Source organism: Nerophis ophidion, linkage group LG12 (genome assembly GCF_033978795.1).
Source record: "Nerophis ophidion isolate RoL-2023_Sa linkage group LG12, RoL_Noph_v1.0, whole genome shotgun sequence".
Classification (NCBI taxonomy): domain Eukaryota; kingdom Metazoa; phylum Chordata; class Actinopteri; order Syngnathiformes; family Syngnathidae; genus Nerophis; species Nerophis ophidion.
In genome coordinates this window covers 33,260,272-33,277,404 of record NC_084622.1, presented here as the reverse complement: position 1 = coordinate 33,277,404, position 17,133 = coordinate 33,260,272, and the positions used below count along the sequence as shown (strand labels likewise).

Below are 17,133 nucleotides of genomic sequence, written 5' to 3'. Positions count from 1 at the left end.
CGCCTTCCGCCCGATTGTAGCTGAGATAGGCACCAGGGCCCCCCGCCACCCCAAAGGGAATAAGCGGTAGTATATGGATGGATGGATGGATGGATGAATGAGAACATTCAAATAATTTAATAAAATATTTCTGCTGAGATAGGCTCCAGCACCACTCACAACCCCGAAAGGGACAAGCGGTAGAAAATGGATCGATGGATGGATGGATGTAAACAAAAATGTAAGATTGCACCTTGCATACAAATAAATAAACTACAATAAATCAATAAAGATATCAATATTGACCAAATAGTAATACAAAAAAATCAATCTGATCAATAAAGTGAGAAATTAAAACTTGTTTTAAATGAAATACTTCTGTAAAAAAAAAAAAAAACTTAGTATTGTACATTATACTGTATGCAAATAAAAAAATCCAAACATTGAGATGAGGTCTTCCTAAGCGCAACATAGAAAGCTATAGAAGAGGCAAATAAGGCTAATTTGATGGGTTTGGAGTCCATCATAAAGACTAGGAACAGTGCACTGACCCTGCCATTGTTGATGTAAGCAGCGGAGCAGCTTAGTCAAAACGAAACAGACAAGAAATGTCTTATCTACCATGGAAAACAGTAGTTTCTCACATGTGTGTAGATACGGCCCTTTGGCAGAGAAACTAGTTATGTCAGCTAGATTGTCATGAAGTGAAGGCCTGGGCAATCTGGCCTAAGCAGACTTATTCATTCACACATCCTAGCGGTGTGCAGAGCGACTGCTTTAGTGATTGTTCTCCACTGTGCTTTTTTATTAGCATACATGGTACCATCATAAGTGTTCCGAAAATTACTTTGAAAAAATAATTATTGTAGCCACTTGTTACTTTACCCAAAAAGTAATTGGATTACTAAAAAATTACTCTTTCATAAATGTAATTAATAATTGCCAGGGAAAGTATTTAATGTGTTTCTTTAAAAAAAATCTAATATCTGGTTTACACAGTTGAGACATTTTATATTAGAGCAGAGTGTGGGTGTAAGTGTGTGCCTTAAAAGGTGGTGCCTTTTGCAAAGTGACCTGTGATGTCAAGCGCCCAGACAGAGCAGCGTTAGCTTAGCAGTGCTAGTTACGGTAGCTCTGTTGAATATTTTCACTGGATTATGTTAGCGCTAGTTTATAAAGAGATTGAATGTGCTTCCATGGCTGTCATATCTTCTGGTCCACAAAATGGGGTATTGTTTGGATTGCAAGCTGAAGCTTGTCACTTCAATCATTGATTTGTTCCGTCATAGATAGTATCGTTTATGCGTTTGTTGTCTGCTGTGTGTAATGTTGCCCCTTTCTATTTGATGTCAATATCAAACTGTTCGTGTTTTGTTTTGGTTGTTGCTTTAATTAGTAAAATTATGTTTCTGGCTTTGAACTTGCTGTGCTTCTGATGCTGTCATGTTTACATAAACCGCATGAAAAGTAGCCTGCCACGTTACATCATAACACTGATCATTGTACATACCTGGTGTAAATGACTCCAACACAATAAGATGTTTTTATCCGTAGTGTGTGTGTTTGTTGTTGCGGATTTGTTCGCCCCGTAAAGTACTATGCTTGTATTTCCTGCACTTGGCTGGAGGCTTTGGTTCCAAATGCAGGAATATGTTTGTTGTGCTGCTGCATTTTTTAAGCAAACTTTGCCATGTGTGGTCTTTTGTTTAATGCCTGCTGTTGCAAAACCAAGGTACTGACACTTTTCTTTTCTTTGGAACAAATGTTTTGCTCTCGTTAGCATTAGCCATGTTTTGCTAGGTGTGTGAATCTCTGCTAAGGAAGTAATAAGGATGGCACAAGCTACGAAAGCTCCTAGGGGCAAAAGTTATTCCGGAGAAAGAGTAGAAAAAATTACATTTATATTTTTTTAATTGTCTGCTCCAAAGAACTTGAATATATAGATAAAATGCATATATTTCCCAAGCCTACATTAGGGTTAATTACACAATAGTAAACAAAGGAGTACGTTTGTAAAAAAATAATCGGGTCATGCCAAAGTGCCTGTTATGCTGACGAATTAGGGGATTAATCTAGTGTGAACCAACAGGTACAGCCCCAGACTTTTGTCTATTTAATATATAATGTGATGTGTGTTTAACGAGAACTACAGCTATAAATAATCACACAAAAGAAAGAATGGCTCTAATGAAGTCGTTTCGCAAAGAAGCTTTGTCTCCAAATAACTAGTAGCAGTGCTGCACTTTTTGACTTTGACTTCCTAAACTATGAACACAATAATCACTTTGAGAGAAAATGTAGCATTTGGCAATCTGAATTAAAGCATTAATTTCCACCCTCGTGTTAACGTTTGCCACAGCGAGTCGATCACATTAATGGTTATGGTTTTTAACGCCAAATGCCCTTCCTGATGCAACCCTGAGCGGGAATCAAACTCATGCCCTCTGCAATTAAAGGCACAGGACAAAAATATAAACGCAACACTTTTGTTTTTGCTCCCATTTATCATGTCACTCAAAGATCTAAAATGTTACTGTATACAAAAAATACCTATTCTTCGCAAATATTTTTCACAAATCTGTCTAAATCTTTGGCATATCAAAATGCTGAGTAAACAACTTGAATTATTGCACAGGTGTGCTTTAGGCTGCCACAATAAAAGGCCACTCTGAAGTTTATCAAACAGCACAATGCCACCGATGGCGCTAGTATTGAGGGAGCGTGCAGTTGGCATGCTGACTGCAGGAATGTCCACCAATGTTCATTTCTCTACCATAAGCCGTCTCCAAAAGTGTTTCGGACAATTTGGCAGTACATCCAACCGGCCTTACAACCACAGACCAAGTGCAACCACACCAACTCAAGAGCTCCACATGCAGCAAGTGCACCTCAATGACCGTGTGGGATCAGCCACCCAGACAGCAGCTGCAGCAATTGGTTTGCAAAACCAAATAATTACTGTCTAAAAAAAAAACGCTTGTCATCGTCCTTATTGGGGTCTCGGCCTGATTGCAGTTTGTCGTCGTAACCGACCTTTCTGGGCAAAGAGACACATTCAGTGGCACGTTGGAGAGGTTTTCTCTTCACGGATGAATCCCGGTTTTCACTTTTAGAGCAGATGGCAGACAGCGTGTGTGGCATCATGTGGGAGAGTGGTTTGCTGTTGTCAACATTGTGAATCGAGTGGCCCATGATGGGGGTAGCATTATGGTATGGGCAGGCGTATGTTATGGACAACAAACTCAAGTGCATTTTATTGATGGCATTTTGAATTCACAGAAATACCGTGACGAGATCCTGAGGCCTATTGTTGTGCTATTCACCCGAGACTATCACCTCATGTAGCATGACAATGCACGGCCCACTGTTTAAAGGATCTGTACACAATTCCTGTAAGCTGAAAACATCCCAGGTCTTGCATGGATAGCATACTCACTGGACATGTCACGCATTGAGCATGTTTGGGATGCTGTGGATCGGCGTATAAGACACCGTAGTGTTGGGCAATATGGCCAAAAACTGTATCACAATACACATTTTTTATATTGATTGATTTCGATAAGATATCGTATTATTGGACCCGCCCTACAACAGTGTGTTCCAGGTCCTGCCAATATCCAGCAACTTCACACAGCCATTAAAGAGGAGTGGACCAACATTCCACAGGCCACAATCAACAACCTGATCAACTCTACATGAAGGAGATGTGTTGCAGTGCATGAGGCAAATAGTGGTCACACCAGATACTGACTGATTTTCTGACACCCACCCCCCATACCACAATAAAGCAAAACTGCACATTTCAGATTGGCATTTTATTGTGGGCAGCCTAAGGCACACCTGTGCAATAATCATGCTGTTTAATCAGCATTTTGATATGCCACACTTGTGAGGTGGGATGGATTATCTTGACAAAGAAGAAATGCTTACTAACACAGATTTAGACAGATGTTTTAACAATATTTGAGAGGAATAGGTATTTTGTGTAAAAGCTATAGATCATTGAGTTCAACTCATGAAAATGGGGGCAAAAACCAAAGTGTTGCGTTTATATTTTTGGTCAGTTTCCTAATGCACCAGCAGAGATCATTTAATGTAGAGTGTGCAGAATCAGCTTTATTGGCCAAGTATGTTAAATGAAAACAATAATATATAATGTAAGAAAATATTGTTGAATTGGTTACAATTATCATTCGATTTCCTAAATTGTTGATGAAAGAAGTGTGTTGACATGCCTGGAAATTGTTTTAATATTTTAAGGTTATAAATGTGAATCACAACACGGATTAAAATTTAATGGAACAAAAAATATACTTAATGTATTTATTGATCATTTATTGTGTAATTGTTTAGTTTAACTTTTTAATAATTGCAGTAACACACAAACTCTAACACAGCATGTCCATTTCTAGACTGAACAGTGTGTAAAGTACACACACTGTAATGGTCAAATATTATGTAACTGAAAGCTGTGTTTATCTTTGTAAATGACGGAAAGCCCTGTGGAAGAGCCTGTGTCCGTTCTTTATCAAACATCCGTTTTGTAAACTGTTGATACTGTAAAAGGTCAACAGGGCTGGTTGATTTTGGCTGAGAGGTGGGAATTGGGATACAACTTGGACTGGGCACAATGTCGAAAAACCATTAACATACATTGTGCTGAAAATCTTTATTTCCCTTTGGGGATTAATAAAGTATTCCTGATTCTGACCTATGGAAAACTTGGGGTGTTCATTGTCTTTAAAGAACCTAACATGAACAACGGCGCTTCCACATTACCCCGAGTGTATATGGAAGGCTTTAAGTGCCATATCAGAGGACGTCATAGATAGAGGTGGGCACCAAAATCAGGTTCCATAATGGAACTGGTGCCGACTTAAGCGGTGGTACCCAGCCTTATTTTGGTGCTAAATGTATGCAAACTCAGCCACCTGCAACAAATGCTTGGTGGTAATATTGTGCAAGTAACGTCTTGTAAGTAATGTAGCGTCCTGACAGAAGTACACAGAATCTGACGCTCTTTTTAAGTGGGGTTTTTTTTGGGGATGTATTATTTAGTTTATATCATTTAAATATTTAAATATACTCGTCTGTTCAACTTGAATGTCACATAACTGCTTTTTTTGTCTTTATCGGAAGAACCAGAACATGACGGCAACAAAATGATATACAAAAAATCAATTAGATAAAACTGCTATGATATGAAACAGGGTAGGATTAAATAAACTCTTTTTCTTCCTACTCCTTTTCAGACATGCGTAATGAAACAACTTGAAATATGTGATCCTTTGCATTGTAATTGTATTGTATGCATGTTCAAAATACACTGAAACTAAGGGTGACGATAGACTGTTGGGTTATTTTACAGCGCTATCAGGAATGTTACATGTTAGTCTTATCAGCAGTTGAACATTAAAACTGATTCTATTTCCATTTATTTCCAAAAGGAAAATTAAACCAGAATTCATTGTTGTTTCGAGATTATGTTTGACCTCGGAGGTTTCAATTTAGCTGCAAATGGATGTCGTTTACTTGTGGTAAAATAGTTAAGTGCACCTTCCTCTTTGAACCAGACATTGCACAGTTCAGCCTGTATTTCCTGCTAAAGTCGATTTTACAGATGAGAGAACCTACACAAGCACATAGAGAAAAAACATTTAAGCCCACTGAAGGGGCTTGCGCCAACATAGATTTCACCCACATATGGGTGACATTTTATATAATCTGGTATAATGCCCTCTGAATGGACCTTCATGTTTGTTTGGACAATTCACTTTAACCAGAACTCTCATCTCACCAATTATATCCAAATCCCCAAAAACTCATGTCCTCACAAGATAAGAACCACTGAGAAGACTCACGCTTGACACTCGCTCACTGCAGTGTTTTGGCTCCACTGCAGAACGTGCCCAGTTGGCTGGCTTGCTAGACTGACCCAGATACCCACACTAATCCTTTGCAGAGACAAATATACACGTTCATAGCCAACACAAGCATTACACAAAAGCAAATGCATGTGATAGGACAAATAGTACAAGGACTCACGATTTAGGACATGACGCGATGAGCTGCCACACACAGACGTCAGGTCAAGGGGGCAAGTGGACGCTTGCAAACACACTGACATAGAGTGGTTGTTGGGCACTAAACTGAAACCATCCTGATTCTTTACCAATGCAAAATATTAGTTGTCCACCACTACCCTGTACCCTGAATTACACTACAGTTAATCCTGGGTCAGTGGTCAACTGTCTATAACAGCCACTCGACAATAGTGGCCACAGAAAATTCCCCTGCAGAATGTTCCGAAGGTTTTATGCTGACAATTCTGATACCGATCATTCATGAGATTGGCCATTATCATTATTGATCACATGTTCTGTAAATTCTTCAGATCCTTAATATTGAGTCCTAGTGACAGTTTAACAATATCAACACACTATTTAAACTATTTCCTTTGTCACTTTTATTAAATACAAATGTTTGAGCAAAACAAAGTCAACAAATAACAGTACAAATTAAAAGCAAAAACTACTATGTACTAATTTAAATCCCTCGGTTTTTCCTTGATTTTAAACAACAAAAATATTTTGAGAAAATAAAACTATTGATTTAATCATATGCGGACACTACCCTTGGTATCAATATCCCCGGTTTATGGATTGAGCCGCCCACCCTTTAAGTGTTGTGTACACCTAGCCACGACATAACCGACACAACAAAAAAACACAATAGTTGTGGTTATATCATCTCTCCAGACTCCTATTACGTTATCTATTGCTTATTTTCATGTAAATAACCGCTTACTATCTGCTACTGCGTGGTTCCATCTACACTTCTTAAACTTTGCTGAGTAATTATTTCCAATGATGTTTAGCTTTTATCATGCCAGCTCATAGCTCATGGCTTGCTTCCATTGATAACAGTAATTGATAATAATTCTTAAGATACTAATAAATTCGGTTTATTTGCCGCAATAGAGGTGATGATTGTTAACACATGGTTGCACACTTTAGCTGCTAGCCATGTGTCTTTTGGGGGAGCGGAAAGTGATAGTGCCAGCCAGCCGTATTTTTGATCGGCATTGAAACACATTAATCGGCATTGGTGATCACATACTTTTTCACGAAAATGGGAAGATAGTGATGGTGGCCAATTGTCGCCATATCCCCAAAAAGTAGTTTTGTCTAAAAGAGTTCAGCTGTTTGTTTTTTTACTCTGTAAAGCGGCCCCTAATATCAACATTTTCCTGCAACAATGTATGTGTGATGTTGATAGGTTGGGTCTCAGTTGTAAATCATTGCTATTATGCATTACCCAGTCACAAACATTAGAATAGATAAATACACATATGCCGGCCACAATATCAAAATCGCTGCCATCTTAGGTTGTGTGGCCATTTTTGTAGGTCCCCTTGTGTAGTTGCTATAGACAGGTTTGACTATATTTTAAGTTCTATACCTAATTTATAAATGTTTAATTATATTTTTCTATTTGGCACTCAGCATGCCGTCTCCATGATCTTTGATGTTTTCTTAAAAAATATAGTGGAACCTTAAAGTTTGGATAACATGTGCACATGAATATAGATAATTTGAAGGGAGTCTCACCCACTGCAGGCGCATCATACTGCTCCCCGAGTAGAATCTCAGGTGCGGAATATGCCAGGGATCCACAGCTGGTGGCCAACATTGTCCCGGGTTGGAATAAGTTACTGAAGCCAAAGTCTGTCAGTTTCACTGCACCCTGCTGGGGAAAAAACACTACGTTCTCCGGCTTGAGGTCTCGGTGCACCACGTGGAGTTCGTGGCAGTATGCCACAGCACGCAAAATCTGGGCAAAATGACGTTTGGCAGTCCCTTCAGCAACGCCTCTCTCATGGCGGAGAATGTAGTCGTACAGGTCACCCCCCTCGGCGAGCTCCATCACCAGATATAGGGTGGTGGGTGTGTCGATGACCTCGTAGAGACGAACCACGTTGGGATGCTGCACCCGTCTCATACATCTAAAATAACAGAAATGACACATTGTATTGTGTATTTATATCAATATCCTTAGTGTCTTGTGTTATTACACTATTTACCTGACTTCCTGTAAGAGGTGACTTGTTGCCATGACGTCAAGTTTGGTCTTTTCAATCATCTTGATAGCAACCAGCTGCCCTGTGTTGACATGGCGGGCCAGTTTGACCACCGCATAATGACCCCTGCCCAAGGTCCGACCCACATGGTACAGTCCGCTCAGATTCAAACGGCCCGAATTAAAACTTTCACCTTCAGCCGAGATGTGTTCTCCGCAGTCCATGTTGGCATCGAAAAAGTTGTAAATGTATGATACACTTCAGGAAACTGCGGCAGCAGGAATGATAAACGTTTTAGGGAAGGAGGACACGTGGCTGTTTGGTGAAAATCCTCCTTACTGCAGGGTGGTTACCTGAAAGGAAAATGAAAAATAACACCACAATCAGAAACATGTTTATGTGACTAGAGGTGATTTTACATTAGACAGATTTTCATTATCTGAATTTAAAAGTTCAAACTAAATTAGTGCTATTGTCAGAAATATGTACAAGACAGGGGCTGCAAGAAATGTACATCTTTTTTTTTTTGTGCTTATAATTGAGATTGCGATTTCGTGGGGACAGTTTTTTCACACGCACCATGATAAACGGTACTAATGATAACCACGGTACTAATGATAACCGCGGTAAAACTCCTTGACGTTATTATTACCTACCATTTTAAATTACAATTCTATAAAAACTGGACATGATAAATTCACTTTGTTAAATTCATGGGCTGACTAGCGCTAGTTTAAATGCTGACATGAAAACAAGTGACATTAAAGTATTTCCCTATAAAGAAACAACAAACCCCAATCCAAAGTTACAGAGCATCCGAAAAGTATTCAGTGGGCTTCAATTTTTCCAAATTATTTTATGTTACAGCCTTTTTCCTAAATGTAATACATTCAATAAAGATGAAAGAGAGATGGGCAAAACTGACCAAAGATAGGTGTGCCAAAGCTAGTGGGATTGTATTGAAAAAGATTTGAGGCTGTAGTTTCTGCCAAAGATACATCAACTAAGTATTGAGCAAAGGCTGTGAATACTGATGAACATGTGATTTTTTTTTTTTTAATACATTTGTAAAATTATTTAAAAAAACCTTTTCACATTGTCATTATGGGGTATGTATTGTGTGTAAAATGTTGAGGAAAATATTTATTCCATTTTGGATTTGGATAAAACTCTGTGTTGATAATGTGCATACGGTTAAGGCAAGCAGAAAATAGTTGCTTATAAAAAAAGTTACAACTCTCTGCTGTTCGCCGTCATGCAGATCGCAGCACCCACACACCACCGCTGTGATGTGCGCTCTATTGTCGAGGCTGTATTTCAAGTTGCGAGAACCCCAAGCTGTCCATATTTTATCCACTTTTTAATTTTTACACTCATAATGCACATAATTGAAATACACTTTGCTATACTTAGAGTGGGTTATAAATAGCATAGCTTAACAGAAACTTATAAAAAATACAATGAAATATATAGAAAAATATAGTAAATTGTGATCATGTCGGGCAAATAACATATAAAAACAATAGGGGTGTAACGGTATGTGTATTTGTATTGAACCGTTTCGGTACGGGGTTTGGGTTCGGTACGGGGGTGTACTAAACGAGTTTCTAAGCTATAGTCTTAACAAGCTGCTTTGCTTCTTCTGCCTCTGTCCAAGCGCCCAGCATTGTCCCACCCACACAACCATCTGACTGGTTACATACAAATCGATAACAGCCAGTCAGTAGTGCGTATTCAGAGCGCATGTAGTAAATACTTCAGCGTCAAGCAGGTAAGTGTTTAGCAGGTGAGCATACTCTCCCCAAATTATAAAAAACACCTCCCAGTCAACTACTACTAACATCACTATGAGCCCGTTGACCTTCTGGAAACTTAAACTGCAGCTCAGCTTGCTCGCAGGCCTGGCCTGAGGTGACGGCTAATTAGCTTTTAGCGTAACGTTAGTTCATTTTGCTGTGTGCGTGTGTGTGTGTGTGCGTGCGTGTGTGTGTGTTAGGGGCAGCAAAGCCCTGTCTGTCTGTTATTTCACTTAAACTCCATGGTGTTTAGGGATGAATAGTCTCTCTTATTGCTACTGTACTATTTTTTTTTTCAGCTATAGTTACACGAATCATTAGTAATGTGGCAGCCTAGTTTTAATGGCAGGGTCCCTGCTATCACATGTTGACAAAAATATAACATTTACATAATAAAAATCAACTACAGGCTTCCCAAATTCTGTAATAAATTAAGCATGATGAATTGACTTGAAACTGTTTAATGTTGCACTTTTTATATGTAGAAGAAAAGTTTTGTCATTTTATTTAATCAGAGCAACAATTTGAGGCAGTTTAATGTGGATTGTGTTTTTTATGCTTCATGGATAGCGTTTAAGTCTTAGTATTTTACCCTTTTGTGATGGCTAAGCTTATATCGCTCTAAATATTTGTTTGTACTGTAGAACTTTAAGATTTATTTAAATGAAGTAACAAAATATTTTATTATGTGTTATTGCTGGCGAGCGTTGTAGAATCCTACCTTGTTCAGAAGTCCTTGAAGTCCATGAAATAGCTTAGTTGCTCAGAGAGTATAATGTGTTTATATACGTTTGGATTGGGGTTTCAAATTCAGAATGTTTTTTTCCTATATTACAAACCCCGTTTCCATATGAGTTGGGAAATTGTGTTAGATGTAAATATAAAATGGAATACAATGATTTGCAAATCCTTTTCAATCCATATTCAGTTAAATGCACTACAAAGACAAGATATTTGATGTTCAAACTCATAAACTTTATTTTCTTTTGCAAATAATAATTAACATAGAATTTCATGGCTTCAACACGTGCCAAAGTAGTTGGAAAAGGACATGTTCACCACTGTGTTACATCACCTTTTCTTTTAACAACAGTCAATAAACGTTTGGGAACTTAGAAAACTAATTGTTGAAGCTTTGAAAGTGGAATTCTTTCCCATTCTTGTTTAATGTAGAGCTTGAGTCGTTCAACAGTCCGGGGTCTCCGCTGTCGTATTTTACGCTTCATAATGCGCCACACATTTTTGATGGGAGACAGGTCTGGACTGCAGACGGGCCAGGAAAGTACCCGCACTCTTTTTTTACGAAGCCACGCTGTTGTAACACTTGTCTTGCTGAAAAAAGCAGGGGCGTCCATGATAACGTTGCTTGGATGACAACATATGTTGCTCCAAAACCTGTATGGACCTTTCAGCATTAATGGTGCCTTCACAGATATGTAAGTTACCCATGCCTTGGGCACCAATACACCCCCATACCATCACAGATGCTGGCCTTTGAACATTGCGCCGAGAACAATCCGAATGGTTATTTTCCTGTTTGTTCTGGAGGACACCACGTCCTCTGTTTCCAAATATAATTTGAAATGTGGACTCGTCAGACCACAGAACACCTTTCCACTTTGCATCAGTCCATCTTAGGTGAGCTTGGGCCCAGCCAAGCCGGCGGCGTTTCAGGGTGTCGTTGATAAATGGGTTTGGCTTTGCATAGTAGAGTTTTACTTGCACTTACAGATGTAGCGACCAACTGTAGTTACTGACTGTGGTTTTATGAAGTGTTCCTGAGCCCATGTGGTGATATCCTTTACACACTGATGTCGCTTTTTGATGCTGTACCGCCTGACGCATCAAACGTCTGTAATATCATCGCTTACGTGCAGTGATTTCTCCAGATTCTCTGAACTTTTTGATGATTTTACGGACCGTAAATGGTAAAATCCTTAAATTCCTTGCAATAGCTTGTTGAGAAATGTTGTTCTAAAACTGTTCGACAATTTGCTTACAAAGTGGTGACCCTCACTCCATCTTTGTTTATGAATTACTTAACATTTCATGGAAGCTGCTTTTATACCCAATCATGGCACCCAACTGTTCCCAATTAGCCTGCACACCTGTGGGATGTTCCATGTAAGTGTTTGATAAGCATTCCTCAACTTTATCAGTATTTATTTCCACCTTTCCCAACTTCTTTGTCACGTGTTGCTGGCATCAAATTCTAAAGTTAATGATTATTTGCCCCCAAAAAATGTTTATCAGTTTGAACATCAAATATGTTGTCTTTGTAGCATATTTAACTGAATATGGGTTGAAAACTATTTGCAAATCATTGTATTCCGTTTATATTTATCTGTAACGCAATTTCCCAACTCATTTGGAAACGGGGTTTGTATATTTTGCATACATGATTACACCGTAGCTGTTCAGTACATTCTTGTTGGGCAGCAAGAACCCACATCAGACAGTAGGACAGACTGTTGTAGTTTGTGGTTGGTGTCCCAGCAATCTTTCACATATAAATACACCATCGCGTGGTTGACTGCTCCTACTTCCCACACTAAGCCAGGAAAAAAAGAATATTCTGTTGAACTAGAACAGTTGGGACAATGTACAAGTTAGGATATTAGGCAGCAGAGCTTGCTAAATAAACAACTGGGTCCTAAAACGGCCAAAATGCTTTATCAACAGTTTCATACCGATAAGAAAATATACAAGGTTTAACGGTTGACTTGCACAAAATACATTCCACATTAAGGATGTAACAATATCAACATTTCATATTACAGTTATCGTGACTAAAATGATGGTCATCACAGTATTGTTGAATTTTCTTAAAAAAAAAAAAAAAAGTATTAGTACTGTGCATACACTGCGATTTTTTAAAGAAATTATTTTTTAAAGTAACTAAAATAAATAGACACACTGTTAGAAAACCCACTATTTTGCAGGTTTTGTGTTTCTTATGCTTCATGGATAGATAGTGTTTAAGTCTTAGTATTTTACCATTTTGTAACGGCCAAACCAATATCGTTTTAAATATTTGTTTGTACTGTAGAACTTTAAGATCTATTTAAATGAAGTAACAAATAAAATATTTTATTATTTATTTTTGCCGTCGGGCGATGTGGTGTCCTACTCTGTTCAGAAGTCTTTTCTGACCGCAGAACTTTCCTCCAGAAGGTCTTGTCTTTGTCCATGTGATGTCAGATGAAACAAACATTGAGCTGTTTGGCCACAATACCCAGCAAAATGTTTGAAGGAGAAAAGGTGAGGCCTTTAATCCAGGGAACACCACCATTCCTACCGTCACGCATGGTGGTGGTAGTATTATGCTCTGGGCCTGTTTTGATGCCAATGGAACTGGTGCTTTACAGAGAGTAAATGGGACAATGAAAAAGGAGGATTACCTCCAAATTCTTTAGGGCAACCTAAAATCATCAGCCCGGAGGTTGGGTCTTGGGCGCAGTTGGGTGTTCCAACCGGACAATGACCCCAAACACTCGTCAAAAGTGGTAAAGGAATGGCTAAATCAGGCTAGAATTTAGGTTTTAGAATGGCCTTCCCAAAGTTCTGACTTAAAGGCCTACTGAAACCCACTACTACCGACCACGCAGTCTGATAGTTTATATATCAATGATGAAATCTTAACATTGCAACACATGCCAATATGGCCGGTTTAGTTTACCAAATTGCAATTTTAAATTTCCCGCGAGGTATTCTGTTAAAAACGTCGCGGAATGATGACGCTTATGTTGAGGCGTGGTTGTGACGTTATTGGTTGGAGCGGACATTTCAGTCCAGCACCACTCACGGCTAAAAGTCGTCTCTTTTCATCGCATAATTATACAGTATTTTGGACATCGGTGTTGCTGAATCTTTTGCAATTTGTTCAATTAATAATGGAGACTATAAAGAACAATGCTGTTGGTGGAAAGCCAACAGCAACCGAAACACAGCCGGTAATTCTTTGTTTGTTGTGAAGCTTTAACACAGAGCGGTCAAGCGAACATGTTTCTCTACCACTTGTCAACCATTTGTGGTATTAGGTCGGCTCTTACCGGAGACTTGAGCGGATTATTCGACCTCCTTTTGCAGCTGTCAAAAAGGCAGCTGTGAGCTTGGCTCCTCCATTGGCTTTCTCAGAGACACTGGCGTTCACCGCAGCCCTCCGACTTTCATGTATGACTTTATAATCTCACTAAAACACTATTAACACAATAAGCAGATAAGGGATTTTCCAGAATTATCCTAGTAAATGTGTCTAATAACATCTGAATCGCTCCCACTGCCGCCACCTGGAGCCGTCGCCTTTTATTTATATTTTTTAGTGCTTTACCGTAACTTTCCTCATCCACAAATCTTTCATCCTCGTTCAAATTAATGGGGAAATCATCGCTTTCTCGGTCCGAATTGCTCTTGCTGCTAGTGGATCTGATTATAAACAATGTGAGGATGTGAGGAGCCCTACAACCTGTGACGTCACGCGCACATCGTCTGCTACTTCCGGTACAGGCAAGGCTTTTTTATTAGCGACCAAAAGTTGCAAACTTTATCGTCGATGTTTTCTACTAAATCCTTTCAGCAAAAATATGGCAATATCGCAAAATGATTAAGTATGACACATAGAATGGACCTGCTATCCCCGTTTGAATAAGAAAATCTAATTTCAGTAGGCCTTTAAACGTGTGGACAATGGTGGAGAATCAAGTCCATGTCAGAAAACCAACACATTTAGCTAAATTGCACCGATTTTGTCAAGTGTGGTCAAACATTCAACCAGAAGCTTGTGGATGGCTACCAAAAGCGCCTTATTGCAGTGAAACTTGCCAAGGGACATGTAACCAAATATTAACATTGCTGTATGTATACTTTTGACTCAGCAGATTTGGTCACATTTTCAGTAGACCCATAATAAATTCATAAAAGAACCAAACTTCATAAATGTTTTTTGTGACCAAAAAGTATGTAGGGGTGTAACGGTACGTGTATTTGTATTGAACCGTTTCGGTATGGGCATTCCGGTTCGGTGCGAGGAGTATCGAACGAGTTCCACACGAACATATGAAGTAGCCGCCTATGCTAAAGTCTTAACAAGCTGCTTCGCTCCGTTCTTCCTCCGTCTCTGTCTGCACACAGCACCCTGCATTGTCCCTCCCACACAACCATCTGATTGGTTACAACCGTAGCGATAGCAAACCATTCAGCAGTGCATATTCAGAGCGCTAGTCGTCAGCACTTCAGTGTCGAGCAGATAGGTCTTTAGCAGGAGAGCAACGGACTCTCCCCAAATTATACTGAACACCTCCAAGTCAACTACTTTCTTAACACCACTATGAGCCCGTTGACCTTCTAGAAACAAACTGCAGCTCAGCTCACTCGCAGTCCTGGTTTGAGGTGAAGGCTAGTTAGCTTTTAGCGTAACGTTAGCTCATTTTGCTGTGCGTGTGTGTGTGCGTATGCGTGTTACGGACAGTGTTGATTGAGGTGTGTTGTAGCAGCAAAAAAGGACATTATATTAAATGAAGAGTTTCTGTCTCTGATAGTGTATATAATAATGTAAGTGCATCATAAAGCCTACATGAACTCCATGGTGTTCGGGGATGAATAGTCTCTCCTTTTGCCATTGTACTATTTTTTTTTAGCAATAGTTACATTAATCATTAGTAATGTGGCAGCCTGGTTTTAAATGGCAGGGTCCCTGCTATCACATGTTGACAAAAATATAACATTTACATAATAAAAATCAACTACAGGCTTCCCAAATGCTGTAATAAATGAAGCATGATGAGTTGACTTGAAACTGTTTAATGTTGCACTTTTTATAGGTAGAATAAAAGTTGTGTCATTTTATTTCATCCAAGCAACGACTTGAGGCAGTTTGATGTGGATTAACGTGGGCAGAATTATTATAGTGCTCCCAATGTTAAAAGGATCAAGCCATTGTTTACAAATTTGGCAAATAAATAACCAAAAAAATGTATATTTTGTTGTTTTCTTACCGTACCGAAAATGAACCGAACCGTGACCTCTAAATCGAGGTACGTACCGAACCGAAATTTTTGTGCACCGTTGCACCCCTACAAGTATGTACTCCAATCACTCTTTCACAAATAAATAAGAGTTGTCAAAAGCATTGGAAACTCAAGACAGCCATGACATTATGTTCTTTACAAAAACTTTTGATCGTGACTGTACGTTTGGATTGGGGTATCAGGATAGTTTTTCCCTATATTATATTTTGCATACATGATTACATCATAGCTGTTTAGTACATTCTTGTTAGCCAGCAAGAACCCACATCAGACAGTTGTAGTTTGTGGTTGGTGTCCCAGCAATCTTTGACATATAAATCCACCATCGCGTGGTTGACTGCTCCTACTTCCCACATTAAGCCAGGAAAAAAAAGAAGAATATTCTGTTTAACTGAAGAAAATAGTAAAAGTTGACATAGATGAGTACAGCACAAGATAAGAGTGAAGATGGTCCATTGTCTTGGTGAAGAAGCATCTTTCTCAAATTACACTCACCATGCACAACAGGCCTGATCAATAAGTGTAATAGGAAACCCTAATGTGTTTCTAAGGGGCTGAATATGATGCAGATGACATCAGCTTCTGATCTACCCAAGGGGAACAAGTCCATCTGACATCTTCAATCGTCACTAACACCGTCCATCTACATGCATCAGAATACATGGCAACTGTTTACATGTGGAAAAGCGGCCGGAGTGAGGCCTGCTCGTTGTTAATACGCGCAATATTATCAGTTATGTCGCCATGGGGCCGCCAAGTGTGTCACGGCCAGCTGTTCTCGACAAACTGCAGTCCCGAGTTGGCACATCCGCAACCCTCTAGCTCCCTTTCCCCACCTCCGCCAACGACGCCAAGGCGGTAAAATAGTAACAAAACCGCCTCGCTAACTTACCGTCGACTCCACCATCTCGCGGGGCGACATAACGACGTCGACGCTGCCTCTTCGTTCTATACGCGGCTCCATGTTGTGTTCGCGTGCACGCGCCCCGCCGCCGAGCTCGACTCCACTGCGAATGGTCGAGAACGCGCCGAGCGCCAGATCAGCGCGTGCACGTTGCTGCTCCTTGTGACGTCAATGCATTCCAGCTCAGAGCAGGCGGACCGAATGGAAGCGCGAGTGATTATGTAACAGTGTTCCTGTGTTCTCTCCACAAATAGCCTGAGCTGAGATGCATTCCGAGATGTCGGAGATTTCAAGACGATTTAAGGAGAAGAAACTTCCTTCTATTTATTACCATAACTTGCTCATGGA

At 39.6% G+C, this 17,133-nt stretch overlaps 1 protein-coding gene across 1 annotated transcript in view; it reads right to left on the bottom strand.

The window, feature by feature from the left end:
• The window catches only part of snrkb (SNF related kinase b), a 33,636-nt gene extending 16,705 nt beyond the window's left edge, over nt 1-16,931 (bottom strand). Inside the window, exons 1-3 of the mRNA XM_061917403.1 lie at nt 16,774-16,931; nt 8,063-8,412; nt 7,590-7,984 (exon numbers count right to left, since the gene is read on the bottom strand). Of these exons, the coding sequence (XP_061773387.1) occupies nt 7,590-7,984; nt 8,063-8,283 (616 nt within the window). The 5' untranslated portion in view covers nt 8,284-8,412; nt 16,774-16,931. The remainder of the gene's footprint in view (nt 1-7,589; nt 7,985-8,062; nt 8,413-16,773) is intronic.
• Nucleotides 16,932-17,133: the final 202 nt, after the last annotated feature.